This window comes from Oenanthe melanoleuca, chromosome 8 (assembly GCF_029582105.1).
Source record: "Oenanthe melanoleuca isolate GR-GAL-2019-014 chromosome 8, OMel1.0, whole genome shotgun sequence".
Taxonomy (NCBI): Eukaryota; Metazoa; Chordata; class Aves; order Passeriformes; family Muscicapidae; genus Oenanthe; species Oenanthe melanoleuca.
Window position 1 is genome coordinate 22,380,139 of NC_079342.1, and position 25,429 is coordinate 22,405,567.

The 25,429-nt window shown below is 42.4% G+C and overlaps 2 protein-coding genes, 1 long non-coding RNA gene and 7 other non-coding genes across 14 annotated transcripts; 9 read left to right on the top strand and 1 right to left on the bottom strand.

The window, feature by feature from the left end:
• The first annotated feature begins 107 nt into the window (after window positions 1-107).
• On the top strand, window positions 108-6,009 carry LOC130255992 (uncharacterized). 4 transcript variants are annotated; one of them, XR_008841048.1, is made up of 11 exons: window positions 116-1,221; window positions 1,732-1,774; window positions 2,047-2,097; window positions 2,495-2,527; window positions 2,908-3,000; window positions 3,582-3,606; window positions 4,052-4,102; window positions 4,793-4,838; window positions 5,465-5,494; window positions 5,679-5,721; window positions 5,886-6,009. It is a non-coding gene; the product is annotated as an uncharacterized LOC130255992 (long non-coding RNA). The 4 variants fall into 4 exon arrangements; XR_008841047.1 differs by having other exon boundaries at window positions 111-1,221; window positions 3,582-4,102; window positions 5,679-6,009; XR_008841046.1 differs by having other exon boundaries at window positions 112-1,221; window positions 5,465-6,009.
• On the top strand, window positions 770-849 carry LOC130256526 (small nucleolar RNA SNORD74). Its single transcript, XR_008841141.1, has one exon. It is a non-coding gene; the product is annotated as a small nucleolar RNA SNORD74 (small nucleolar RNA).
• Window positions 1,599-1,665, top strand: LOC130256533 (small nucleolar RNA SNORD75). The gene has a single exon (XR_008841147.1). It is a non-coding gene; the product is annotated as a small nucleolar RNA SNORD75 (small nucleolar RNA).
• On the top strand, window positions 1,896-1,977 carry LOC130256518 (small nucleolar RNA SNORD24). The gene has a single exon (XR_008841133.1). It is a non-coding gene; the product is annotated as a small nucleolar RNA SNORD24 (small nucleolar RNA).
• LOC130256528 (small nucleolar RNA snR60/Z15/Z230/Z193/J17) lies at window positions 2,334-2,414 on the top strand. Its single transcript, XR_008841143.1, has one exon. It is a non-coding gene; the product is annotated as a small nucleolar RNA snR60/Z15/Z230/Z193/J17 (small nucleolar RNA).
• LOC130256529 (small nucleolar RNA snR60/Z15/Z230/Z193/J17) lies at window positions 2,583-2,668 on the top strand. The gene has a single exon (XR_008841144.1). It is a non-coding gene; the product is annotated as a small nucleolar RNA snR60/Z15/Z230/Z193/J17 (small nucleolar RNA).
• Window positions 4,655-4,730, top strand: LOC130256519 (small nucleolar RNA SNORD79). The gene has a single exon (XR_008841134.1). It is a non-coding gene; the product is annotated as a small nucleolar RNA SNORD79 (small nucleolar RNA).
• On the bottom strand, window positions 5,493-10,193 carry HEBP2 (heme binding protein 2). Its single transcript, XM_056497151.1, has 5 exons — window positions 10,003-10,193; window positions 8,149-8,233; window positions 7,915-8,050; window positions 7,641-7,806; window positions 5,493-7,104 (listed from the first exon to the last, which is right to left on the bottom strand). Exons 2-5 carry the CDS (start codon window positions 8,221-8,223, stop codon window positions 6,930-6,932), a joined length of 552 nt encoding a protein of 183 aa, XP_056353126.1. The 5' UTR covers window positions 8,224-8,233; window positions 10,003-10,193; the 3' UTR covers window positions 5,493-6,929.
• LOC130256525 (small nucleolar RNA SNORD47) lies at window positions 5,540-5,610 on the top strand. Its single transcript, XR_008841140.1, has one exon. It is a non-coding gene; the product is annotated as a small nucleolar RNA SNORD47 (small nucleolar RNA).
• A 5,903-nt stretch (window positions 10,194-16,096) lies between the features above and the next one.
• On the top strand, window positions 16,097-25,156 carry NPL (N-acetylneuraminate pyruvate lyase). 2 transcript variants are annotated; one of them, XM_056497154.1, is made up of 12 exons: window positions 16,097-16,229; window positions 16,406-16,474; window positions 18,182-18,255; window positions 18,609-18,696; window positions 19,805-19,862; window positions 19,946-20,021; window positions 21,271-21,363; window positions 21,657-21,805; window positions 21,996-22,042; window positions 22,833-22,917; window positions 23,247-23,286; window positions 24,342-25,156. In XM_056497154.1, the coding sequence occupies exons 2-12, from the start codon at window positions 16,410-16,412 to the stop codon at window positions 24,491-24,493; spliced, it is 927 nt and encodes a 308-aa protein (XP_056353129.1). In that variant the 5' UTR covers window positions 16,097-16,229; window positions 16,406-16,409; the 3' UTR covers window positions 24,494-25,156. The 2 variants fall into 2 exon arrangements, with proteins under 2 accessions (XP_056353129.1, XP_056353128.1); XM_056497153.1 differs by having other exon boundaries at window positions 16,133-16,229; window positions 16,403-16,474.
• The last annotated feature ends 273 nt before the right edge of the window (window positions 25,157-25,429 follow it).

Below are 25,429 nucleotides of genomic sequence, written 5' to 3' on the forward strand. Positions count from 1 at the left end.
GGCCACGCCGGCACCACGTGACCTGCGCTATATAAGAGACGGGCGCGGGGCGCTCGCCCTTTTCAGGTCCTGCGGTGCTGTGGGTGTTTGATGTCATGGGGGCTCCGCTGGTGAGTGGGGGGCGGTTCCACGCTCGGGGTGCAGCGGTGCCGCTCCGGGGGGCGGCCTGGAGTCCGCGCGGGTGCGGCTCGGTCGCCGATGGGAGGTGGCGAGGGAGGATGGAAGTGGATTGCGCGGCCGGGCCTGGTCCGCGGCCTGCACCGCCGGGGGCTCCGCCTCATGGCGGCCCTGCGGATGTATGAGGGGGATCCTGTGGGGCCTCACATGCTAATAGCTCATGCTTTGGGTTTCGGGGTCCTGCCTGCCAGCCTAGATGTGGTCGTGGCCCGTGTCCCCTGTAATACAAGCGATATGTAAGCGGGGGCCCGCTGTAAATACAAACGATGGGTACCCGGTTTTTGTAGGTTTGGATTTTTTTTAACTGCGCTGGGCTTTGAGGAGCTTGTTTTTGAACCTAAATGGGAAACATTGTGCAAAAAGCAGTAATGGCAGGGTGAAGGATCCCTGCACAGCTGGGATGTGTAGAAGGATTAAGAACTGGCTCCACAGCCCCAAGGCTGCTGGGCTTTGAGAAACGTTTGGGCAGTGCTCTCAGGAGCACATGGTGACTCTTGGCGATAGTCCTGTACAAGTCTAAGAGTTGGACTCCGTGGTCCTTATAAATCCTGACTCAGCACGTTTAAAGAGAAATGGCTCGCTTCACTTCCTTATGCTCTGCACATGATGAAAACTATGTTGGTAGGGACATCTGAGAAGGGTGATGAACACCAACATATCTGAGCTGGGCATAGAATACTTTTGATGGCTGAGAGCATCACTGGGCCTTTCTGAACAGCCAAAGGTCATGCCTGCCTGACTGTTCCAGTGATAATACACAGAATCGATGCTGTAGAAAGAAAACAAAGTAGTTTAGTGATTGCATACTGCTAAAAAATATATAATAGCAAGTATTTTTTGTGGCCTCAATTCTTCAAAGAGCCAAAATTTGGATTGCATCAGGGAAAATTTTGAGACTCAAGTATTTTGGATGTTGCTTGAATTTTGCAGAGTAATATTTGTGAACATTGTTTCCTTTTTGGAAGAAGAAAAACTAATATGCTTTCTTGTTTTTTAGTTCAACATGTATCAGCTGCACTCTTCCTTCTTCTGGCTTCAGTGCAGGTAAATGTTGCTTGTTAAAATTGGAGTTAAAATTGACAAATGTTGGATTTGTGTGCACCAACTAGACTGGAGTACTGTTGTACCAGGGAGTTACAGTATCAGCAGTTGTAATTCAGGCATTGCCTGTAAGTGTCTGGGGCAGACCTCCCATCTCTGCTGGGCAAAGTCACCTGTTTATTTGTCCTGGAGAATGTTTATGAGGCTCCTGTTTATGAAATACTGCTCAGATTAAACCAGACTGTGAGAGTACTCTCAGATCCCTTTTTTCCTCCCTTACTGCTGGTTTTTTGTTCACAGCAATAATGTTTTGGGAAAATTGCCTGGAGTATGTTGTAGAGAATGGGTAACTGTGGGGATTAATGTTGAGTAAATCTCAAAGCCTGTGATGGTTTCAGTATAAGAGTAGTGGTCAGAAGTGATTTCTGAAAACTAAATGCTGAGGCTTTCTAATCTGATTGCCAGGAAGCTCCCTAATTTTGCCAACATCTTCAACATTTTCATCTCTTCCAGATTTGCTGCCACATGTGGAGGCTTAAAGCTACTTCTTCCCAAGGTAAAAAAAATGTTCTTGAAAATTAAATATAAAATGGTGCTTAGCATTTGTTTAGACAGCATCTTCTGCTCTGATGATATCAGGAAACAGCTTAATTCCTTGAGCAAAGCTATCCTTCTGGTGCCACAGTGATGACACTTATTTGCTACTCTTGACCAAGAGAGTGATGAGCACTTTTACCACCATAACAGTTTTCTGAGGCACTGCAACTTAAAAATGCCCTTGATGCTTTGACTGCTGAATATACTGTTTACAAGTTTTTCTACTTCTAGGATTTGAATCCTGCACTTCAGATGTATGCAGAAGGAACATCACCTAAGAAGGTAAGAAATATGTACTTCACATACAGTGCAGTCAGCTTTGTGGTTTCTTCCACAAAACTGTTAATAAAACACTGCTGTAAGAAGGATGGGATGTATTTAATGATTAATATCCATCAAAACCAGAAACAATTTACATTTGCTGGTAGTCAAACTCTTAAATATTTCTTTTTATTTTGGGGAAAACGTACTTTTCAAAGCAGTCACAAGAGGTGGTTGCTTGGTACTGTGATTCCAAACAGATACAATGATGATGGCATAGTTCAGCAGAATATCCTTTGATGAATACTTCTGTTTTTCGCCCCTATCTGATGTATCTGGCTCTTGTGTACTCCCAATGGGAACTATGGGCTTGGGCACAAAGGCTGAAGGGATCTGATTTTGTTTTCTATTGTTGCAGGCTCTGGGAGATTAAACTATAAGCTGTTACAAGGTAAGTACTGCATTGCTGACATCTGTAAAAACTCATTTCATCCCTGCTCTCTGGAAAGGCTGCTGTGATGACTGCATAGTTCAGCAGATGACCTGTGGTGAACAAAATTACTGTCTTTCGCCTCCTATCTGATGCAGCCTCCTGTAGCTCAGGCTATTTCAAACAAATCATGTGGGAAGCTGAATGTGAAACTTTTTTGCTCTGTGAATGTGTTTTAAAAATATATCTCAGGAGACTAGTAAGTGGGTTAAACAAAAAAAATTAAGATGAACAGAAAGATGAAGAATAGGATGTGGTTGTGAAGTCAAGCACAAAATATAGCAGAATAAGGTTAATCAAGTATTAGTGCTTCAGGTTGTAAAAGTCTTGTTGCTTTGCAGGCTTCCCTGGACAAAGGAGCCCCATGCCTCTTCTGTAACAAACTGTTTCACCTGTTGCTGATATTGGTGAAGACGAGGCCTTCCTAATTAGAGGTAATTAAAAAACTTTCATTTTTTTAGGTGGATGCTGCTTTTGTCTCTGCTGCATGCAAGAGTTCGCTTTTAGAGTTGCTTGCAAATTTATTTTGTTCTTAAAAGCATGAGGCAAAGGTTAATACCATAGGTGTGCCTTTAGCTTCCTGCACTGTACAGTAAGAGCATGAAATAATTGTGGTGTTAATGGTCTCTAGAATTTTCCTGTTAAAACTAAATGGTGAATGCCACATTACTCTAAATTTAGCGTCCAGAATAATTTTGCTTAATATGCACAACTTGGTTACACAAAGCTCGTATCAGTGAACTCTGCAATTGCAAGGTTTGCTCCTTCATGCAATTTCAGCACACTGGAGTTGAGGAATGAGCATCTCAGTGTTGAAGAGTGCTGGGAAATTGCTTTACAACCTGCCTTCAGAAGGGGGATGGGAGTGTTGCAGCCTACTGTAAATGATGTTGAATCAGGTCTCTGATCCCCATGAGGATTAAACTTGAACCTCTGATACAGTATTTTACTTGAAATGTTCTTAAAGCTATAGCTTCCTGCTGAACCCTGCCTAATAGCAAATTTTATTTTGCAGGCTTCCAGATATTTCTCATTGTGAGGTAAGTACTTGTTTGAACTTCCTAAGTATTAGGATTTCAACATAGGCCCACAAGTTAAGGCAACTTGTCAGCTAGGGGGAAAAGGGCAGGGGTCCCATTGGCTGTGGCTTGCATCTCAGCCAAAACAAGGGGATGTTTTAAATGAAAACTGCTGGCTGGAGCCCAGTCTTCTCAGGCTGGTGTGCATTAAAACTTGTCACTGTGAGCTCTAGAATTTGCTCTGATGGTGCTATTTAGGTATTTGCCCTCTTGCCCATAGCAGCCTAGCCCTACAGCAGGGCTGCACAGGGGCTGACAGTGTGGGCTGCCTGTGTGATGAGACGTGACTGCCTTGACTTCAATCATGGAGGTCTGTAATTAGCTCTATCTGACTGCAGGCACCTGACCTGGATTTCTTCTTTCTGTGCTTGTTTCTGCACTGTCCTAATGGTTTGCTTTCATCCAGGTGTCACAGAGCTGGGAAGAAGTGATGCACCTGGTATTGCTGCCAGCAAAAGTAAGTTGCTAGCTCATGAGTGACTGGTCAGAACTGTGTGATACAGGAAATGAAAAAGTTACAAGATATCTTGGCCTTCATGTTGCAGCTGCAGCATTAAGCGGGTTTCTTAAAGATTTTACTACCTTTTCTATATAAAAAAAGGTCACAGATATGCCAGCAGCCTGCAGGATTCACTCACTTAATGTACTGTGTATCTCAAACTCGAAATTAAGTGCTTTCTGTGACTAAAAAGAAATAGTGGTGGCCATTTTAAATATATAACTGCTTTTGAATTCCTGCTTGATAAGAAAAGCTCTGTGCTACCAGGTTCCCACACCTTCTAGGCTGAGCAAATGCAGTACAATTACCTGCTGTTGAACTTCCTGCTATTTAAATTTAGTGGGCTCTTTCATGCAGTAACACTGATCTTAAATGCTTATGTGGTAAATTGTTTCTTGATGGCTAGATCAGAGCTTTTATGGTGATGTGAATGAGGATGTGGTTGGGAGTAAGGTCAGGTCCCCCTTTAAAGGACAAAAAAAAGGAAAACATGAATCCACTCTTGGCATGTACTGTTTGTGATGAATTCTAAGCAATGGGAATCTCTCTGAAAGAGGCTGAGGAGAGCTCTTGTGCTGAAACAGTACCCACATTCACACTCTCAAACCATTGCCAAAAGTGTGTTAGTACAATTTCACTTCTTCACAGGGTGAAGCTTGCGTGGAGTTAAAGAAACAAGATGGATATGTCTGAGGTAAGTGTAGGGTACATGGGCTTTAATAAATTCTGAAGTATTGTCTTTGTGCTGAATGCTTAAATAGTGGTGCCTAAAATTAGTCCCATAAGACATCTGATTTGTCTTCCCTTTATTGTACCTGGCTGATCTGTGGGCACTACTGTAACACTGCACTCTGGAATTAAAATGAAAAAACCTTGTGCTGTGGCTGTCACTTAGCAGTTGTTACTACTAAGCTTTATATTGGCTCTGCACAAATTTAGCTGAAACTCTAGATTGCTGTAGAAACTTATTTTCAAACTGGAACACTACAAATGCTTTCAAAGATATAAGCCATCTTGAAAACCTATGGGACTTGTATTTTAGGTACTTGAAATCCTGAAATAAAACACTGTTGGGAGAGATAGTATTGCAAAGTAATGGCTTTTTACTTTCCCTGATTCTTCCAATGTTAGTAATTCTGTATTTCCAGTTAAGATTTGTAAGCTTTGTATCCTCTTTGAGTGTTGTAAGTTCAACTCTTAAGATGCCAGGTAAAAGTCAGTTTCCTTTTAGGTAAAGGTTTGAGTAGAACTTCATAGATGAATAAATCTTGCATATAGTGCCCCCGTCTGTTATTCTGAAAGTATTTCTCTCTTCCTCAGGAAGGGACTGTGCTGTCTGCAGCTCATTGGGTAAGTCCACAAATAAATTTATTAAAAACTTAAGGAAATAGTTGTAGCCACTGATGAGATTGATTCTGCCAAATGAGTTACTGTGATATTACCCTTTCCGTTCCATTTCTGAGGTTACCAAGCTCTTGTGGAGCTTTTTAGCTGTTGTGCTGCTGCATATGCTAACTGTGTTTTCTTGATTTAGGTGAAGAGGCAATTCTGAAACTAGCATATGAAGAATTAAGGAGGTGAGTGTAACTGCTGTAATAATGTATTTGGTGGAACAAGTGATGAAACCTTAGCTTGAACTCTCTCACTGAATAGAGATGAAATTCTAAGGTCTGAGATGTTCCCGTCAAGCTTCTTGTGCTGGTTTGGTACCTTATAATGGTTCTTATGTCTGTCTTAATAGGTGGAAGATTGCTGATGAATGGGTTACACTTACATGAATAACATTAAAAAAGCTGATGTCTTTTTACTTCACTGGTAATGTTTGCCTGATGCTTATTGGAGCCAATAAAAATCTGCAAACTCTACCTGGTGTTGTGACCTCCTTTCTGGCTGAAACAACTTGATGCAAAACCCCTCCAAGCTGCTATATTAAGATTGAAAATGCTTGATTTAGAGCATGGACTAAATAGGTATGCTAGTCCTGCAAGTGTCTTAACTGAGGTGTCAAGTACTGCTGGGGTGCAGGCTGCAGGTGACCATATTTAGACAAAGCTAAATAACTTGAGTATTTCAAGTGTTTCAAGTGACAGCAAAACTTAATACTTGTAAATTTGCTACTGAAATAATATTTCACCAGTAATCCTGGTATTACGTGTTCAGGTGCAGATCTCAGAACAAGTGCATGGCTTGGACTTAAAGACCCTTTTCCAAGGGTCCTGGATTTAAACAACATTCAGCCTTCATGAGGGAAAAAAGTAAAGCTGGAGAGGTGGGAAATTTTGATAGTACTAATTAACAACAGTTGCTGTTGGTAAGTCACTAAGGGCTGCTAAGATGTTATGGCTTTCTAATGCTCCTTAATGGAAACTTGCTTCTCTGAAAAATTCATTTAAATTCCTCCCTGTTCCCAAGGATGATGTCAGTACAAAAAATCATCTTATGAAAATCAGTTATGAAGAACTCCCTTTCCATAACACTTTAAGTGCTGTAGTACTTCTAGTGAGAAGTAAAGCTACATACCTAATTAACTTCAGCAGGATTATTTTAAGATTATTGGTGTTGCTTAGAGCCTTTCACTAAGAGGAGTAAGTTTGTTTCCTGCCCACTCCACCTGGTGTGATTTTTGAAGTGTTTTTATCTAGAACGTACTTCATCCTAGAGAAAATAAATTTAGGCATTGTGTCCACATGCAAGTTAAATCTTTCCTGCACTAAAACAAAAGCCAATCATAAGGTCTATTTCCATCCAGAGCTGATTAGTAGCCTCTTCATATTCTCCCATCATGTTACTTTTTAAAATACCACACTTCGTTATGCCTGTTAAAGAGCTTGAAGGGACTGTCATAGCCTGCAGTATAAAAGAAGTCTTCGTGGAAGGGTTGGCCTCTGTTTCTTAAGGTTCTGGCCAAGGCATCAGCTTCCTCAGCATATTTCTCTGGAGAGGCAAATCCACCAAAGGACCTGGTAAAAATGAGAGGGAGATTTTTTTAGGTCCAAGCCCTGGCCTTTATTTCACAGACAGAAGCTGTAGACTTGCAAAGCAAGTTTGAGCACTTGTGCTGCTCATGCAGAACTAGCAGTCAAGCAGCCTGGCTGTTTATGCTGTCTTCAAAGGTAATATTTAAAACAATCAAGAACCCAAGTAAGAACTGTCATGCATGTGTTATGTCAGTTCATGACTGCAAATAAAAAAGGGTGCTAGGAGAGTGGTTTAGATGTTCTGTAAAACAAATGGTCTTCAGAAGGTGTTTCTCAAGGTTGCATCTGTATGAAACTTAGTGCAAATTTCAAGTGTCTTCTAACAAATTAGTGTTTCACAACTTGGTCATTTGACTTAGTGGTAAGACACCCAAACTAGATTTCCTAAGGGTTGGGTTTTAGCAATTAAAGCTCTGAACAGCAGGGTCTACCCATACTTTATCATCTCTTATAAAAGTGTAGCCCACACTTAAGGGCAGACCTGGATTCCAGGTGTCAGCTGTGCTGGTTTTGCTTACCGGACAAAGAGAGCTGCTGCCTTCCGTTCCTCAATGAACACATCCGAGTCAGTGGGCTGGGGAGGGCAGTCCTGGTGTTCAAATGGCACAAAGAAGGAGATCTTGAAGTCTGCGCAGCCTGATTTTACCAGGCAGGTCACTGGCACAGTCATATCAATCTTAGCTTCTAGAAGAAAGGAAAACCAGGTGTCTTAAGCTGTATCTCCCAGTTCCTCTGGTTGTTATTTGTGCTAGCTACTTGTAATTCTTTACATGACAAGCCAGCATGTCCTACCTTTTTCATTCTTTCCCTGGATGTAGTGGAAGAGTTTCCAGAAGCCCTGGCGCATTGCTTCCTTCTGGGTTTCTCCCCTGATCACTGTGCTGACCCACTTTGCTGTCTCATACTGACGCAGTTCATAGTCCTTTGCCTGAAAGGTAGGGAAAGTCACAGTAACCATGAGATGGGTGTTGACAGAAATTAGTAGCTACTTTTTCCAAATCAGCCTATGAATATTGTTGCAGTTACCATTGCCTCTACTGAGCTCCAGCGAGGGGACTGCAGGTCCAGGGACAGAAATGTTTGCTTGAAGGACTTGATCATCTTGACAGAGCTGAAAGGCAGGCACAGTTCATTGGCATCTCTTAAATTAATACGGTACTAAGACACTTCAGTTGTTGCTGAACTGGTGGGAGGCCTGAAAAAAGGCTGAAAGCCATTTAGCCCTGCAGGACCAAGAAACTACCTCTACTGGAGGAAGTGTTCTTTCAGGATACACTCCCTTGCTTCTCCATTACAGGTATTTCCTGACAGCAAAGTGAGATTCTGCAAGTGGGAGTTTTGTGGAAATCTGTAAGTCAATAGGACTTCAGTCTGTTTGCTCCTGGATGAAAAAGCAGAAGTGGTGTGGTGGATGATCTGGTGTTGACTGTACTCTTAGCTTTATTTAGCTTCTCATAATAGCTGATGACTTTAAAGGCCTTTAGCCTGTGGGTAAATTAGATCTTCTGGATTTCAGAATGAATAACTACTTTCCTCCACAGCCTTCACATGGGAAGAAAAAAGGCGAAAACTTAGAAAAGCTGTCCCAAACAAAGCAAGCAAAAATACTTAAAATCACCGTTGAAATAATCAAATCTGGTTAAATGCTGAGATTTTAGTGTCCTCTATATTTCTGTTACCCAGGCAGACTGTAATGTATGACCCACACTCTGACAGTCTCTGCCTTCTGTTACTTTACAATGTCCTTTGCACTTCGTGTTGCAAAGAGGACATAATTCAGTGATTATCTGGATTCTTCGGTCATAGAATGTTGTCTTCTCAGACTACAACTTAATTATCTGTTTCTTGAGTAGCAATGTGAGTTTTTGTAAAATCCATTGCCTCATACTACTTAACTAATTTCTTGGCTGTTCCATCTCCTTCCATATCTGGACTACTGTTGAAGTCTATTAATCCCTTTCTGTTCCCTGCCTAGAGGTGGCTACGAAGAGTTCTTCGGCTCTGAGGTTGAAAAGTTTTTACTAAAACAAACACATACACACAATAGGCCAGAAACCCGGTGATACTGGGTTCCTTTAGAGTCTGTAAAACATGTAATATGTGGAGCCACTTAAATGTTGAGCTTTTTCCAGTAGCTGCTTCAGTTGTCACTGAAGGTCAGAATCAAACAGCTGGACACAGCTGCCAGTAGTAAAGGCAGATGCTGTTCCCTTCCCTGTCCCAGCCTGAAGGTGCATCATCTCCAGAAGACCTGGCTGGAATGATGGTCACCAGGGACCACTGCACAGTTGTACTCTGTTAACAGACTTTATCCATGATGTTTGCAAATCAACAAAGCATCATAAAGCAGGAATCCATACAATTAGAAGCAAATACGAGCAATTACACTGAAACTTCCTACAACAATTTATTGCCACTTCAAAGACAAAGATGTTGCTTAACGCTTGTATTAGCTACTGCAGAGCTGATTTCTCTTTCCTGGCTAATTCCAGCTGATTCCCAACATACTTTTCCTTAACTACTGGGTTGACCTCACAGCTCTGGATTTTGTAACTTTATAGCCAGTACTGTCAGTGACTGCATGTTAGAAGTATTTTTTTAAATTATGTAAAACAATGCTTTGGGATAGAAGAGACAAACAGAAGAATCCTCCGGATACAGTTGAATTTTCTTAGATGTACGGGAAAGCTGAACTTTGAAATGCCTATCAATAAATATAAATGTCTATAGGGCATTTAGTTTTTTTTCTGCAGCTGTTAACACATGGGCCAAAGGGCCAGGCAGCAGGTTACATTGCTAGCACAAGTAAGTGCAGCCAGAACCTGCCACTCCACAAACTACTAGTACTATTAAGGAAGTGGAGAAGGTAGACATACTTACAGTTTCAGCTGTCCTTGTCCTTCTAGCTGTTGTAGTGTGTCCTATGGAGGCTGCACATCCTCATAAGATGCTGCATGTCAGTGTTTATTTGAGTTTGGGCAAGCTCCTCCCATGCCTCAACCCTACTGGAGGGGGCTACTGTTATGAAAACCAGAAGGCTGGAGCCTTCTCCTGCTCTGGGTCTCATTGGAGAGCCCCCACGCAAATGCCAAAAGCCCCACCTACTACCCACAAGGCAACACTGGGACTAGTGTGTGATCTGGCTCCATAAACAGTTTTGCACCCTTGTGTAACTTCCCCTGTTTGCCATGGCTGTGTGCCCACTTATGACAGGGTCAGTGGCAGGTTTTGTGCTTTGGGAGAAAGGATTTCACATCAATTATGTGTCTCTTCCCCCCACCCGCCTTGGATTACGGGAGAGTGGTGCTATACAGAATGCCAGCTTTTCCTTTTTACCACAGGGGTAAAGGGTAGGTAGAAATCTGGCTGCACACTCTGCTGAGACCATCCTCACGAGATTTTTGCTGGCATGTTATGAAAGACAGACAGTGTTCTCTGATGGCTGGCTGTTCTGAGCGGCATTTGAGGTTAATCAGCCCTCTTAGCCCTTGGATATCTGCACAAAGGGGTTATACAAAGCTATTGTGAAATCCTGTCCTGCTTATAATACACACAGCGAAGCTGGGCTCTTCATTTAGCCAGCTGCAGCTCCAGACATAGTTTGGTACCAGCACAATAGAGCAGATTAAACTCCACAGTTTGTATTCTGAGAACACCTCTCCGCTTGTCATGGTTTGTGCAAATTCCTTGCAGCCAAATTCAGCTGAGCTCTCAGGAACATTTGACATCAATAGCTGGGAATGACTTTTAACAGGAAACCCACTTTGCTTGCTGGGAACTTCATCAGGATGCTATGAGATACACTCCTGTTCTGAAAAGGGAAGTAAAACCAAATCAAATAGCAATTGTGAATTTATCTCTAAAGCCACAAATCTCTCCAGAGCCACAGAAGAGGGTAGTGGACAGTCATTTGCTACTGGAGTTTATTTGAACAGGCTGAGGCCTGAAATGTGTAAGTTCTCTGCATGCTTTGTGCTTTTTATTTTATGGGGTTGAATATTTCTCCATTTCACCTGTGCTCTACTTGGGTCAAACAGGTACATCAGGAGGGGGTTTGGAGGAGCAGAAGCCACTTGGTCTTTGCTTGGGAGCTACAGGGAGGCAAAGGCATGGGATGGTGTGAGGTGAGCTGTCACCTCACCCTGTCACCCCAGGGATGGAAGTGTTTTTGAACACCTTCAGAGTAGAAAAGGCCATATGAAAAACAATCAGCAACAATAGTTTGGCAAATCTCCACAAATTTACACCAGTGGTAAGCACTGAGAAGTATTACCTTGGAAGGGGGGCAAAAACTCTGTAGATAAAGACAAGCCCACAGTTGCTTCTCATTTGGTTTCTGAAACAGAGAGGCCCATAACAAACCCCCAGTGAGTTTGTGTATGTCCAGCTGATGTCCCTGACAAAGAGTTGACTGTTTGTGGTGGAGCACCCCCAGGCTGGAGAACAATCCACAGTGTTTTGCCAAGAGGTTGTTTTCCAGCACTCTTGTTTTTACACATAAACATTGAGAGAACGTGTCAACAGCTGCATGAGGCAGTAGGGCAGGCATGGGGACATGTATTCTGTATATATACATTCCTAAACTTAGAGAATGGGGATGGTGCAAGCAGACACACTAGTCTCACTAGTACCTCCAAATAGAGGAAAATCCAGGTACACAGCAGCCATTAAATCTCAAAGACTCTGTGACCTTTGACCTCTGTGTAATGTCATAAATATGCATCTGGGACTTGGCTGGCATTTTCTAGAACGACTAACAAAGCAATATTTTTCTGTTCCCTTGCCTTAAGGAGCCGAGATGAGGGCACAAGCAGACTAAAGCATGTGGTTTGTACCTTAATTTTACTGTTTTCATCTGTGATGGAACACTGTAATGAGCTGGTACTTAAATAATAACTTTGATTGGATAAGGACAAGCCTGTGATATGATCACTTGTGATTTCCACTTTTCCTCTCTGTAACAAGAAGCATTCTCCACAGCAAACTGCTTCCATCTGCTCTGTGGCAGCATTACAACGGCTGCTGTCACATTGATGCAGTTGTGTTGTAAGTTACCTTTATCCCTGGCAAACACAGTCTGTTTGTACAAGCAGGAATCTTTTCCACTGACCTAATTGTGTCAGGACTGGAGGAACCCAGGAAAAAAGTGTGTTGTTATAGTGTGGTTAATGATAACTCTGAGTCACGTTCTTGTAGCTGGCAAGTCTGTAGTGTAATATGGAGAATGGAGGTGTGAGGGACAGGCAGGGACGTGTGGCCACTCACATGTTTTATCAAGTGCTCTCAACCCAAGTTTCTAGGCAGTTTTGCATTGCTGCCTAAGGCTGACAGAGAATCTTTGGCAGTGATTTTAATTTAAAAGAATTGAGTTTCGTCGCATATAAATGGCCTTTACTTTTGTAAACATACCCTCATCTTATGGTGCAGAAACCTCACTTCACAGCAAAGAAGTTGGGCATGTGATGTTACTGGAGTTACTGTCCAGGGCAGCAGGTAAATTTTTATCTTCAAGACAGGAGTGTCTCATCAAGGGAAAGAGGTAACGGTGCTTGCTAGGAAAAAAGTCTTGACACAAATTTATTGCATTGCTGTTTTTGCTTTTTAAAGTTGTTTACAAGAGACTTAAGCCTAAACTGTGACAGAATATACCTTATTTGCAAACATAGCTCTGAAGGGGCAACAGCTGTCTAGGCAGAATCACAGTGGGCTCTGCATTTTCTTTTTTTTAATCCCCCTTGCCAGAGTTTTAAAGTTATCTTTTCCTCCTCTTTTTCTTTACCTGTTTAGCCCCTCCCTCCCTCTCTCTCATTCTCAGCCTACTCCAGTCTGTATCTGCATGGAGTTAGACCCCCTGGCAGCTCCTCTGCCAAGGACCTGGGAGAAGCTCCTGACTCTGCTGAAGGGTTGTTTTGCACGGGTGGGAGCAGCCTCACATGTCTGAAAAAGACCCTGATATGCACAAATTGCCCTGAGAGTCCCAGGAACTTGAGAACATGTCTAGACATGATGGAAACAGGCCCAGAGACTAGGGATTAATATGTTAAAGGAAATATTTTCCTTAAAATAATATTTTCTATTTCCAAAAAGGCATGAAGAGGTAACTGGAACTGAGGGTTTATCTTCTAAGGTTCTTCCTCATCTTACTGGCATGAGTGTGGATCACATCAGAACTCTCCCATCTTCTAACAGTGAGAATTTTGGTAGTGAGTGTGGGGTTTTGGTGGGCACTTCTGTTCTTTAGATGATGTGAGTAAGGCCTTCAGAGATGGGTTCTTCAAGAACCTGGTGTCTCTTCCTGTCTGTTCCCAGAATGAGCCAATGCTGCAGTCTTCAGCAGATGGCACTGTTGGCTGTGTTCAGAGGTGAGCTTTACTTGAAGAGTACCATCCCTGCTACTCTCTTGGTTGCCAGTGGTCACTTAGGCTCCAGTGCACCATGACAGTTCCTTCTATTTCCAGAGACATAGATTAGATTATGCTCTTGTTGACTGCTAAAGGGAAAACAACATCTTAAAAATTAACAGCTTGGCATATTAAAACATCTTTTATGCAGCAGACACAGCAACCTGAATCAGAAAATCACAGAATGGTTTGTGACTTTAAAGAGCTTGTAATTCCAACTCCCTGTAAAGAAATGTCTGTCTAAGACAGTTAAGAAAATGCTAAATTAGGAAAATCCTCCAGGTTATGCTTAACTCTAGAACAGTTAAACAGGCAACTTTTCAAGTAGAATCAGCAGCAAAACTTAATAGCTTGAAATGAAAATTCAATATCCAAGAGGTCAGCATTTATTCTGATTTTTGCATGTTTAGATTTAGAGCAGAGTAAATGTAGGCAGGTAGGTAGATACATACATACATAATGACATCACATCAACTCCCCAGATGATGTACTTCTGAATACCAGCCAGCCATTATGGTATTTAACAGAATTTCATCAATTTCATCACAGGTACTGAATTTTCTGAATTTTCATTTAGGTGTCAGTATTTCATATTTCTCTGAAAATAGACTTGGGTGTGTCTTTAAAAGAAAATTATGCCACAATACTCTAGAATGCTTAAAGAGCTCTAAAATGCACCACACTGCTCTACAACCCATCTCAACAGCTCTAAAACTATTCTAATTGGCTACAAACAACAATGAGAAGTTACAAATTTGTCTAAAATTTCCACTCTGAAAATCCTCTGAACAACACTACTACCACGATGCTTAAAGTAGCAATAAAATGTTGCAAAATAGATCTCAAGCCCTTCTCAGTTTCCTTGCAACTGCTCTAGAATTCTTTTCTGCAGCCCTGGAATTCCTGCTTAGAGACAGTGCTAAAACTCTTCTGAAGCCCTCTAAAACCACTCTGAACTGCTCTAAGTTGATCTAAACGTCCTATGAACTGTTCTAAGAAGCCCCAAAGTCCTGTGAAATGTGCCAGAATTCTTGTAGTGTACTAAACTCCTTTAGCTATTCTAAACCTCTGCTCAACACCTCAGAGCTCTCCTAAACTGATCTAAAGCTGCTCCATGTTGCTGGGAACAGCACTAATATGTTTTTAAATGCATCTAAAATACCTGTAAATCTCTACTGTACAACTCTTAACTCCTCCAGGCAGCTTTAAACTTTCTCTGAAGAGCTCAAAACTGCTCTAAAACCCTTTTGTACCAATCTATGCCTCCTACAGAGTACTTAGAACCTCTCCAGGCTACTGTAAAGCTTCTCTCCTGTGCTGTCAACACCATGAAGTAGCACTAAAATGGCATTCAAATACTCAGAAAATCTTGAGGACTTCATCTAAATGGCTGTATAGAGCACTGAATTGTCTGTGAACTTCCAGAAATACACTGGTGCTTTGGGGAGGTGGAAGAGGTTACTGAGAAAGAGAAATTACCCATGGGAATAGAAGAGTGTAGATAAAGGGGATTTCTGGGAGAACAACATGACCCTCTAAGAAAAGGGAAATGTGTGTGCTTTGTAAGGAGCTGCCAATAAGGCCAAAACCCAGAGAGTGATCTCTGCATACAGACAGCCCACAGTGAGCATATTTTAGAGTGGAGGAGGAATACCACAGCCCCAAACTCCTGGGGTTGTTATGTAAATACATGAAAAATGTGCTCCTGGATCACACAACAGGGGATTGTTCTCTGCAGGCATTGGGTGCTTTCAAAACATGCTCTAATGGAAGATCTGAAAGTGCACACTGAAGACAATTTTTAGAAATATTTTTTGGAAGTTTACTGCTAAGAATCTGTTCAGGGCAGTACCTTGTCTTAAGGGATGCTAGTATTCCACTGGTCAGATCTGCTGGGGGCAGATTTGAATCCTGGCCCAGCTGCAGTTCTGGTGGGATGGGGAGAATTGTGCTGTGCATGACTGCCATGGAGCCCACACTTCCCAATGGACATGGTACACATCTGGTGAAACCACATGTTGGGCTGCATGCAAGGAGTAGCCTGCTCCTTTGCCTTTCTCACGCGTGTCCCAGAGCAGGGACACTGCCCTGCTATTGGGAGTGCTCCCAGCATCCCACAGGGCTGGGTGGATGTTAGGTGGGATATTGGGAAGAGGTTTCTCTGTGTGAGGGTGGTGAGGCCCTGGCACAGGTTGCCCAGAGAAGCTGTGGCTGCCCCTGAATCCCTGGAAGTGTCCAAGGCCAGGTTGGGCAGGGCTGGTGCAAGCTGGGACAGTGGAAAGAGTCCCTGCCCACACCAGGGGGTGGCACTGGGTGACCTTTTAAGGTCCCTTCCAACCCAAATCATTCCAAGATTTTGTTTATCTCGATCCTGTTATTTATTAGTATTTAAAGGTTCATTTATTTATTTTTATCCTGAAGTTTGCAGATAACGATGGATGACCCAAACCAGCCTCATCTCTTACACAAAGCAGGGGCAGTAGGAGCCCGTGCTGGGCTGGGCATAGGGGACGGGACGGGACGGGACGGGACGGGACGGGATGAAATGGGCAGGCTGCGTGCAGATGGGCTGGGCATGGGACGATGATGAGGAGGGTGAGCCGGGCTGGGCGGGGCTGGCTGTCCGGGGTCAGCTGCTGCCGCTGTCCCCGCCCTGTCCCCGCTCCTGCCCGGCCGTGCCGCTCCGCTGGAGCCGCGGGGATCCAGGTGAAGGAGAAGCGCGGAGCCTGTTCCGCTGCCCCGCATCCTTCCCCTGGGGAATGGCTCTGCAGAGCCGCTCCCTGCCCGGCCGGCTCGGCTGCACGGCCCGCGGGGTTTCAGCCTTTCGCAGAAGCATCTGAGCAGCCACGGTAATCGCTTTTACACCTCTTTCTTCCCAGCAGATCAATGACACCCCGAAAGAAGTTAAAGGGTCTTGTAGCTGCTACCATCACTCCAATGACTCCGGATGGGTGAGCTGTCAAAGTTGCAATGATTGCTGTTTCCTTCCACCCCTACTTTCCTTCTTTCTTATTTGGAACTGATCTGCATGCGGCTTTTTTTTTTTTTTTTTTTTTTTTTTTCCTTCTTCTTTCTTTCTTTTTTTTTTGAAATCAGATCTCTGATGGGATCGGGGGAACTACTAAATTGGTCCCACTATTAATAGGACCTGAGGGAGATTCCCCTGTCTCTGCCTCCTTCTGATGCCAGCAAGTATTGCTGCTCTGGTTTGGAGAGTTTGGATCAGTCTTGTATCTCCTTTTCTGTAGCTTTGTAGATGCAAATTAAATCATAGTACAATATCATATCATAGTAAATCAACTTTTATCATAGTAAATCAAAGTTTATCGTAGTAAATCAATGTGTAGAGCATTGCAGTGTTTTTACATTTGCTAAAGAAAATTGCAGTTCTAGTTGCAAAGAACTCTCAAGAGCTAGAAAATAATTGTCAGAATCTGAAGGCCTTTTAGACTTCTCTCTACCTTAGCTAAGTCATGCATGCAGTCATGTGTGTATGAGTGCATTGAATTGGTCTAAACTTGGAGAAAATACTGCAAGGACAGCACAGTTTTGAAAATAACATCAAAATGAAACTTGAAATTCAGCTTTCTTCAGAGCAGGGGTGGCAAACGGAAGCCTCCTGACTGCATTTTGATGTTGCAAGACCAAGTTGTTTGGAGTCAGCAGAAAACCCTGAGCTCTTGTGGGGGTGTGTTAGGATCTGTACCTGCTTTTGAGAGAGACAGTGGAGATTTGCTAATGCAGATCTCCAAAAGTGAACTTTACTTTAAGTGCTGGAAAACATGGCTCCATCCCAGTCAGGGAACTCATTCCATTGCAGTCACTGCTTTGATTTTTGCTTTAAAGGAAACTTATTTCTGATTTCTTTTTGATTATGACTCAAATTTATCACAATATGGTATTTAGAGAGATCTGAGCCCTCTGCCTAGACTTCATTGTCTTTGTCAGATATGTTCTGGGAAGACATCTATGTAATTTTGGGTGTTGTGTAAAACCTATCAAGGCATCAGAATTTACTTCCAGAAAATAGGTTTGGTCTGTATTTTTGACAAATGAAAACTACAGTGAAATATTATACACTAGTAAACAAAATAAGTTTGTCTTGCATAGAAGATAACCCAAGAATTCTCTGTCCCCTCTTTGGCAGGGAATTCTGTTGCCCTCCTCATCCTTTAATGAGAGAGAGAGGTCAAAGTCACATCCAGCAGATGCCATTTCACTCTCTGTATCCAGCAATTATAACCATCCAGCAGTTTAACCATTTGCCAGCACTTGCACAAATAACTTTGTGCTCTCAAGAGGGCTCCTGTTTCCCTCAAAAGAGGAAAAGGTTTTAGTGTCTCCTGTTCTCTCCTATCTCCCAAAAATGTTCTTTGCTGTGACAAACCTGCAGCAATTCCCAATAAAAGTTTGGAACAGCAAACTGCTTGTCAGGAGAAAGAGAAACTGCAAGAGGCTGAGCTGCTACCCTCAGATATTAAACAGAGGTCAAGGGTTTCCTACCTCTGGGTAATCTGTGTGTATACAAATGCAAGGCTTCAAAATATATGGGTTTTTTTTTGTTTCTTAATCACCAAGTTTAAAATAGCTAACTTTAATAGCATAAATAAATAACATAAGTGGGGACTTAATGGTTGCTGTGGTTCCTTTTATTGCAGCAAAATTAACCTCACGGTGATTCGCCAGTATGTGGATTACCTGGTAAATGAGCAGAATGTGAAGAATGTTTTTGGTAAGTGACAGAAACTGCATTACAGCCTTTTTACCTGGATGGGAATCCTGTGAGATCTTACCTGGTAGGAGCTGTAGTGGGAGGGAATGTGGCCATTTATATTCACCAGTGGAGACAGTGCAAGAGGTACTTAAGGCACCTGGTTTTGCCCACACCCCATTTCTCTCTGAGATAAAGTAAGGTGCTTTCATAAGGTGATGTTCCCAGAGATGAATGGACAAGGTTGTTTTGACAGAGAAGACTCATCTGAATGATCCTTCTCAACTCAAGAATGTTAGTTCTTGTCTTCAGTGAAACTGATGTGTGTAGGTGAGGCCTCAGGCAGTGTGTTGTATTTTGTTGTGTTGATACAGTGAATGGCACAACAGGAGAAGGCCTGTCCCTTAGCATCCAGGAGAGGAAGCAGTTGGCAGAAGAATGGATGTGCCAGGGAAAAGACAAGTAAGTAACTGAGAGGGAATGGGGAATTCTAGATCTTATGTTATAATAATGCCAGATTGCAAAACTAAGTGTGCTGATGCCTTTTTTTTTTTTTTTTTTTTTTTTTTTAAGTTTTGTGTTGCTGGGCTTTGTTCCCCATCTCCTTTATCACACAAGTATGTTTTCCTATTGCTTAGAGAGCTTGTGAGAGTCCTTCTCTTTGGTACACTTAGAGGTGGGGAGATGAGAAAGGGCTTGGAAAAGAAGGGCTGTCCCCTTTGCTTAGTCTTGAGAAGAAAAGCAAATAAAAAGTGCTTCTGAACTTTTTAATGTATGAAGTTACTTGGTGTGACTGAAGCTGAGGTGTCAAGTGCTTAACTGCTTCCCTAAAGGTGCAAAGTTAGTAACAAAAGAAAGAATTCAGTCAGGATCTGCAGCTGTGTATCGAATTGCAGCTTCATTCTCCCTTTCTTGTACCTGTCATAGCCTTGTACCCCTCACTGCTGCCTTTCTCTTGGATGCTGGGTCAGAGGATGTGCAGAGGAGGAGTTATTTTGGGGGAAAAGGATAAAGAGGAGAAATAAACTGGTGTGAAGGCCCACGGCCTTCAGGTCCATAACTTTTATATCCATATGTCCTGTGGATATAAAGGAAAAAAACAGCAGTGGGGTTGATGAACTGGAACAGGGAGGATTCCCTTCACAGGAGCAGAAAGCAGTCAAAGGTGCTGCTGTGAGGTTGAACTCTTCTGGTAGGTTTGCAAAGAAACAGGTTTACAAAGTAAAGACATACTTTGATTTCCTTACCCTTCCCAGCCTCCCCTTAAATCACTGATGTCTTAATTTCAATTTCCTAATAAAATGCTAAGATTCATCCCTCCTGACAACCTTTCAAGTACAACAGCAAGTCACATGTGACTTATGTTTGCAAATGGGCTTTTTTCTTCCACCACCACTGTCACTGTCAGCATTTTCTCCATGTTTCTGCTCATCAGGTCCACACAGGCTCAACTCTTTTTTAGGGTTCTTGTTCCATTGCTGCCTGGGCTGAAGCAAATAATTTTGGCAGCCTGGTAGTTCACCATCACTGAAACCTCCCCAAAATCTTCTGAATTTGTTTTTTTGTGCAGATTGGACCACGTGATCATTCATGTGGGAGCACTGAATCTGCCAGAGTGCCAAGAGCTGGTGTGTATATGATATTTTTCACTCTGTGTGTGATAAATAGAAGCAGATATATCCTCAGATACTTTCTGCTCTGTCTTTTATAGGCAAGACATGCAGCAGCCATAGGTGCTGGTGGCATTGCTGTCATAGCCCCCTTCTTCTTCAAGCCCACAAACAAAGGTGAGTAGATGTGATTGCTAAGGCCTTTTTATTGCACCCCCAACCTTCATCACAGCTAGAGGATTAATGGCATGTACTTTCTTTGGAAAATATTCTGATTATAGTGTTTGCACAACTGTAATGGAAAAGCAAAACCTGCAAGAAACATTTTTTAGAGATGATAGATAGCAGAATTGTCCTAGTAAGAAATAGGAAGGATGTCTTTTGGGATGTATTTTGTTAGCCTTTTGTAAAAAGAATTGCTTTTGGAAAGAATAGTCTAGTTAACTAGTCTGTGTTCTGAATGGATGGTTTGATGTTCATGCTTGATCTGAACCAGACTAGGAAGCAGCTGGTTCCATACTTTCCCTTGCTGGGCACTGACCAAGTTGAGCAACTGCAGATACACAGGTGTGGCTCCTGTTTCTGAGGTGATCAGGTTTGGTTCTGTCTGTATAAAGTCACCTCAAAACTTGCAAACTGAGTATTTTGTCCTTGAGATCTTGACAATAACATAGAAGAACCATATGAAGTGGAGGTATGTAAAAGAAATATGAGAAGTTGTCTGAATGAATTCTGAGTGGAAATGTTCATATGAAAGCATCAGAAGAAACCAGAGTAACTTGCCAGAATGGCTGATAGTGACAGCCAGGACAATCAGTGGCAGTCAAATTGGTACTCACAGAGGAACAGCACAAAAGTCAGCAGAAACCTCACTGAGAGTAGGATGGCAGTGAGGTTCAGCAGTGTTTTTTGCCATTCTTCTTCCTTCTGTGTCAATGAGAAAATTGCTAAGATCTATGAAGGAGTCAATGAGCAAGATTCTCAGGAAGAATGCCAGCCATAACTACTCTTTGGTTCCTAAAATGTTGCAAAAAAAGTTGTCCAAAACCCTGCTCATCATCTTCACCAAGCAATACCCCAGGGAGGTGAACACAAACTTGCTCCCTTGTCCTTGGTTGCACACAAGTGATCCTGCTGAAACCACCTGGCACATGTGAGAGCATGCCTGAGTTACACCTGTAAGAGAATGAATGGGAGCTATAGAAACTGGTTTGATTTAAAAGAAATATTGTATTTGCCTTTCTTACGGTCTTCCCCTGATTTATGTCACATTGAATGTTTTATGACATGTGAAGGGTTTTGTATGACGTGCTCTGTGTGGTGCACAAGCTGAGGCCTCTCCAAGCCCCTGTGCTGTGAATCTGAACTGTGTCTCCCTATGAATGTCTCTCCTTCTCTTATGGGATACCTGATGGTTTCCTTCTAGATGAGCTGGTTGCTTTCTTACAGAAGGTTGCATCTGAAGCCCCTGAGGTGCCATTTTATTACTATCACATTCCTCCTCTGACAGGTGTGAAGAGTAAGTACAAATTCTTTGGTTATTTGCTCTGGAAAGTAGGTTACATGGTGTTTCTGAAAGCATGGGTATATATTTAGTCTTAAATGTGTTATTGCCAGTTCATTCCTAAACTTTTTCTGATCTGGTCAAAGTGTCTTACTCTTTGTTGTCTTACTCATTGTTTTAGAGCTGTATACTTTACTAGGCTGAGAGTGAACAACTTGTAAATATGAAGTCTCTCTCATGGGGACAGGGCAGGGAACTCTCCCAGAACAGGCCTGAGTTCCCTCATATGAGATTGTTGTTCTGCACAGTTCGTGTGGAAGAGTTGCTGGATGGGATAAAAGCACAGATCCCCACCTTCCAGGGTGTGAAGTTCAGTGACACAGATCTCTTGGACCTGGCACAGTGCATAAACAAGAATGAAACAGGAGAGTTTGAATTTCTTTATGGGGTGGATGAGGTAAGAAGCTTTTCTTAAAAATAATTTCTTCTAAGGTCCTCACTTGCTTCAGCCTTAGGGAAGAAGTAACCCTGGACATTCAGTGCAAGGCAGTTTTACTGCTCCCTCCCACCACACTTTTTTCTCCTTGATTTTATTATATGAAGTAAATTTTTTTTACTTTTTTTTTTCTCCCTCCACCCCAAACTAGCAACTGTTGAGTGCACTGGCAATAGGGGCAAATGGAGCAGTTGGAAGGTCAGTATGGCTTGGACTCCTTCCCCTCACACATACACTGTGCTGTTTTATCTTCCACTATCTGCATAGTATTTCCCTGACTGCCTTCAGTCACAGCAATGGAGATTTTGCAGGATAGGGATGTACAGAGGCAAACAGACACAGAATTTAGCCCCAGTCCTAGTGATGGGACAGTCATAAAACCCAGGATCTCAGATTATGTTCCTTTGGGTGATCATTGCTCTGGTTTCTATGCTGACCCAAAGGTTTCAATGTACTTTTTATCCTGATGGCAACTTTTGAAGTAGGTAATCACTTCTATCTGAATTGTGTAAGGAACCAAATCCCAGAGAGGTTAAAATTGTTAGTTCACATGAGCAGTCTGTGAGGAAAAGGGCTGTGCTGAGTTTAATTTCTGATTTGTCCTCTGCCCCTCATATCAGGCTGATGAGGTGAATTATTGTGTGATATGTGTGTTCCTATCTAGGCAATGCATTAAATGAACAAGCAACTGGAAAATTAAGTGATTGACTTTCCTTATTGCCCGATGATGTCTTCCAATTTTTAGTTTTGAAAAGCAGTTCCATTTGGAATGAACTGGGAAGAGAAATTGGCTCTATTATTTCTTCCATGGAGCTTGACATACTTCAGATGCTTGACAGTAGATTGCTGCACACATAAACTCCACAAATTTGCCTCACAGTAATGAGAATGTCAACAGCAAAAGCCTGTGGTTACTTCTTTTGTTTCACTGGTGTTAAGTTCCTTCTTTGCATTTACCAATTCTATTTTTGGTTTGGTTTTTTGACAGTACATACAACTATTTGGGCCGACAAACCAATCTGATGTTGCAAGCCTTTGCAAAGCCAGACTTTGCCTTGGCACAGCAGTACCAGGTACAGCATCTTCCTGAGCCTCACTGGGATCAACCTCCTTGCTCTTCCAGCTTTACAGTGGCTGTTCTCCATGTGGTTCTGTCATCCATACCAAGGCAGCTTTATTAAAGAAAAACTCTTTCATCTCCACCCCACTTTTTGTTATTCACCCCTCCTCACTTTTTTAATCATTCATCACTACCTTTTAACCAAGACCTTTTAACCACTTACCCTTCAACTCTAATCTCCATGCAAGTGACCAATGATATAAGATATAAATGTAGTAGCTTGAGATGCTTTTACACCTTCAAATCTTTGGGTGTTAATAAATTACTATTGGTCTTTTCTAGTTTCTCACTGGGGAATTTCTCAATTTTGTCATCAAACTGGGTAAGTAAACTGGGTAAACACTGCCTGTTACCCTCATGTCTAAAAGTGCAAACTTTCTGCTTCTCAAACTCTCATGTTGCTGTACTCTTAGAACTTCCTTCCTGAAAGATTTTGTAGAGAAAAACTGTTGCATCTGCTGTTTCCCAACTTAGTAGCAGTTGGGAGCTCAACAAAGGGAGCTGACCAAGCATCCCTGACAGATTACACTCTCCCTTCCTTCCTTCTGCTCTGAAATCTCACAGATTTAAAGCTGTGACTCTGTGATTTACCCTTGTTCTTATCCTGACTCTTTCTGTAGGGTGTTTTTTTTTGTTGGGTTTTTTTAAAAGCTCATTTCCAGCTTTATTTCTACAGTAATTTTTCTGAAATGGTGGTGCCCAAGTAGAATAGCTCTGATACTTCTCTCTCCTGTCTTGGTGTAATTAAACAGGAATTTCATTGAAGGCTGTACAAAGCCAAAACATTTAAAAATTCAATGATTTCTAGAAACAAAATCAAGTTTAAATATAAAAAGCAATTAAAACCAGCAGAGTGGTTTAGGGAGACTGAAACAAACAGGAAATGTTTACATTAAATTAATTAGACATTTAATGAAGAGAACTGTTTATTGTGGGTTTGCTGTATATATGCAAGCCCTGATGAATCTCACCAAGCTTTAGAGCCTGTGTTCAAAGTCAGAGGAATTGCATTATTTTTTAGCCTTAGAGATGAAAAGGCAAACGCTAAATATCCAGAGATCCATGAGAAGTTGTGAGCTATGGACAGAGAGGAGGATGTCACTATTCCCAAGGCTTGGCTCTGTGTGAGTCTGCATGAGGGGATGCTTACATATGAATAAATGTAGTAAGTAGGTGTCATTTTTACTGCAGTGTTGCTCCTGTCTGCAAGCACAGTTACTTGTTTTCAATTACCCTCTTCTTGCTTCCAAGGAATGCTTGAAGCCTGGTTGATATTGGATTACACAGAAAATCTGTACTGCTGCTTTTTTAGACACTTTGAGGCTGCTTTAAGGAAAGTGGTCTGCAAATGTCCTGGTTTTGCTTTTTTCTACCCAGGTTTTGGTGTTGCACAGACTAAAGCTGTAATGACTTTTGTTTCTGGCATTCCCATGGGACCTCCACGGCTTCCCCTTGTTGGTGCCTCCAGTGAGTTCATTGTCAAGGCCAAGGCCAAGCTGGACAGCATTGTGTGGCCTAAAGGTGACTGATCATAGAGTCATGGAGTCATTAAGGCTGAGAAAGACCTCTAAGATCATCAGGACAAACCATTAACCTGACACTCCTGGGTCCATCACTAAGCCACATCCCCAAGATCCACATGGATGATGTTGTTCACTTCCATGTCGATCTGGAGGATTCTTTTCTGCCATATGGCACATCCCCCACATGATGGGCAGGATTTCTTTCAGGGAACTGGCAATGTGCCCAAGCACTTTCCTGGTAGGCTGGCTTTGCTGGGGCACATGTGGCCTGACATTTTACACTGCTTCCCTGGAACTCCATGGTCCAGGACTGACTGGGCTTGTTTAGTAAAAAAATAGCAATTTTTTCCCAGTTAGAGGAGAGGGCTGATGACTTTTGCCTAGAAAGGAGGAAGATATATTTCTAGCTCCTCTCAGCTGGATGGTGTTTTGTCCTCTCCATGAGGACACTACATTGTGGGTTTAAACAACAGTATGACACCAGCAGGTCACTGGGACATTGTCTGTGCATGTAAAATCCTGCTTCTGTCTGATCTCTGTGTTTATATACCTTAATGCAAAATTAAAAGAAGAAGTCACTTCTGTAACATCAAGCTTTGGATCACTAATAAGCAGGTATTTCTCAATTTTTTTTCCTTAAGACAGAAATAAAGCTACGATTGAGCTGTACACCTCCACGTGGCAATGCAGAATGCTGCATTGCAGGTTAGGAAGGCATAGAATCACAGAAGCATAGAATGGTTTGGGATGGAAGGGACCTTAAAATCATCCCAATCCATCCCCTGCCACGGGCAGGGACACTTTGCACTAGCCCAGGATGCTCCAAGCCCCATCCAACCTGGCCTCACAAGGAAGAACTTCTTCCCAATATCCCCTCTAACCCTGCCCTCTGGCAGTGGGAAGCCTTCCCTGTGTCCTGTCACTCCAGGCTTGTCCCAAGCC

Coding starts and splice junctions, on each gene's coding strand:
- HEBP2 (XM_056497151.1), bottom strand. CDS start 8,223: ATGATCAAGTCCTTCAAGCAAACATTTCTGTCCCTGGACCTGCAGTCC. Junction 8,051..8,148: donor GGAGCTCAGTAGAGGCAATG/GTAACTGCAACA, acceptor CCTACCTTTCAG/GCAAAGGACTATGAACTGCG. Junction 7,807..7,914: donor CCAGGGAAAGAATGAAAAAG/GTAGGACATGCT, acceptor CCTTTCTTCTAG/AAGCTAAGATTGATATGACT.
- NPL (XM_056497154.1), top strand. CDS start 16,410: ATGACACCCCGAAAGAAGTTAAAGGGTCTTGTAGCTGCTACCATCACT. Junction 18,697..19,804: donor ATGTGCCAGGGAAAAGACAA/GTAAGTAACTGA, acceptor TTTTTTGTGCAG/ATTGGACCACGTGATCATTC. Junction 20,022..21,270: donor CTTCAAGCCCACAAACAAAG/GTGAGTAGATGT, acceptor GTTTCCTTCTAG/ATGAGCTGGTTGCTTTCTTA.